Raw genomic sequence first — 1294 nt, 5'->3', positions numbered from 1 at the left:
CATGAGCCAGGGCAGCCAGACCGAGGCGGACAGCGCGGCCGCCAAGAAGGCCGAGGGCGACGGCGGCGGCCCGCAGAGCGTCGGCGTGAACCTGACCCGCACGGCCACGCCCGCGCCCAGCCAGACCCTCATCAGCTCCGGTGAGTGAGCGAGCGAGCGAGTGAGCCAGCCCCACCCAGTGCCAAGCCCTCCCGAGGGGCGTGGCGCGGGCCGAGGGGGCGTGGCGCGGGCCGAGGGCGCGGGGCGCGGGCCGACCACACCGGGGATGGACAGCGCCTGCATCAGGCTGCCCTGTCCGTTGTAGTTGTTCTGTGCAGGTCCTGGGGCTGGAACGAAAGGCGTAGGCACTGTTTTTGAGCCTTTTGTGCTTTAAGTGCTCACACCTGCAACCCTAGCTAGGAGGGAGGCTGAGATCCGAGGATGGCAGCTCGAGGCCAGCCAAAAGTAGGAAAGTCTGTGAGCCTCTCAGCTCCCAGTAAACTCAGAAAAAGCCCGAAGTGGCGCTATGGCTCAAGTGGTAGAGTGCCCGCCTTGACAGCGCCCGGGCCCTGAGTTCAAGCTCCAAGATTGGCAAAAAGATTAAAAAAAAAGAAAAAGACTTAAGCGCTCTACCGCTTGAACCACAGTTCTGCTTCCAGCTTTTTTTTGCTGGTTCATTGGAGATAAGAGCCTCAGGGATGTTCCTGCCCGGGCTGGCTTTACGCGGCCATCCTCAGAGCTCCGCGTCTCGAGTATCTGGGATTACTTACAAGTGTGAGCCACTGGTGCCCAACTTTTAAAATGTGTATTTTTTTTCTTGGTCGTGGGACTTGAACTCAGGGCCTGCTACCACTTAAGCCACGGCTCTACTTCTGGTTTTCTGGGGGTTCATTGGAGATCAGAGGCTCACGGACTTTCCTGCGTGGGCCGGCCTTGACCCGCGATCCTCCGATCTCAGCCTCCTGAGTCGCTGGGATGACGGGCGGGAGCCAGGCGCCCGGCTGTATATTTAAGTGTGTGTGTGGTGGGGCCCGGGAGGGATGTAGTGTGCAGTGTCCGCGGGCACGGGGGGTCCATGCTGACCCAGCCCCCCCCCCAGCCACGTACACGCAGATCCAGCCGCACTCGCTGATCCAGCGGCAGCAGCAGATCCACCTGCAGCAGAAGCAGGTGGTGATCCAGCAGCAGATCGCCATCCACCACCAGCAGCAGTTCCAGCACCGCCAGTCGCAGCTGCTGCACACGGCCACGCACCTGCAGCTGCAGCCGCCGCAGGCCCCGGCCGTGGCCTCCCCGCAGCCCCCGCAGCTGCCCC

General features: G+C 62.7%; 1 protein-coding gene across 1 annotated transcript in view; it reads left to right on the top strand.

Moving 5' to 3' along the window:
• Phc1 (polyhomeotic homolog 1 (Drosophila)) overlaps positions 1-1293 on the top strand; it is a gene marked incomplete at its 3' end in the record, with an annotated part of 7237 nt that extends 5944 nt beyond the window's left edge. Inside the window, exons 7-8 of the mRNA XM_013023571.1 lie at positions 11-140; positions 1079-1293. Of these exons, the coding sequence (XP_012879025.1) occupies positions 11-140; positions 1079-1293 (345 nt within the window). The remainder of the gene's footprint in view (positions 1-10; positions 141-1078) is intronic.
• Position 1294: the final 1 nt, after the last annotated feature.

The sequence above is a fragment of the Dipodomys ordii genome, unplaced genomic scaffold (genome assembly GCF_000151885.1).
Source record: "Dipodomys ordii isolate 6190 unplaced genomic scaffold, Dord_2.0 Scaffold69, whole genome shotgun sequence".
Classification (NCBI taxonomy): Eukaryota; Metazoa; Chordata; class Mammalia; order Rodentia; family Heteromyidae; genus Dipodomys; species Dipodomys ordii.
This window is presented reverse-complemented; position numbering and strand designations above follow the sequence as displayed.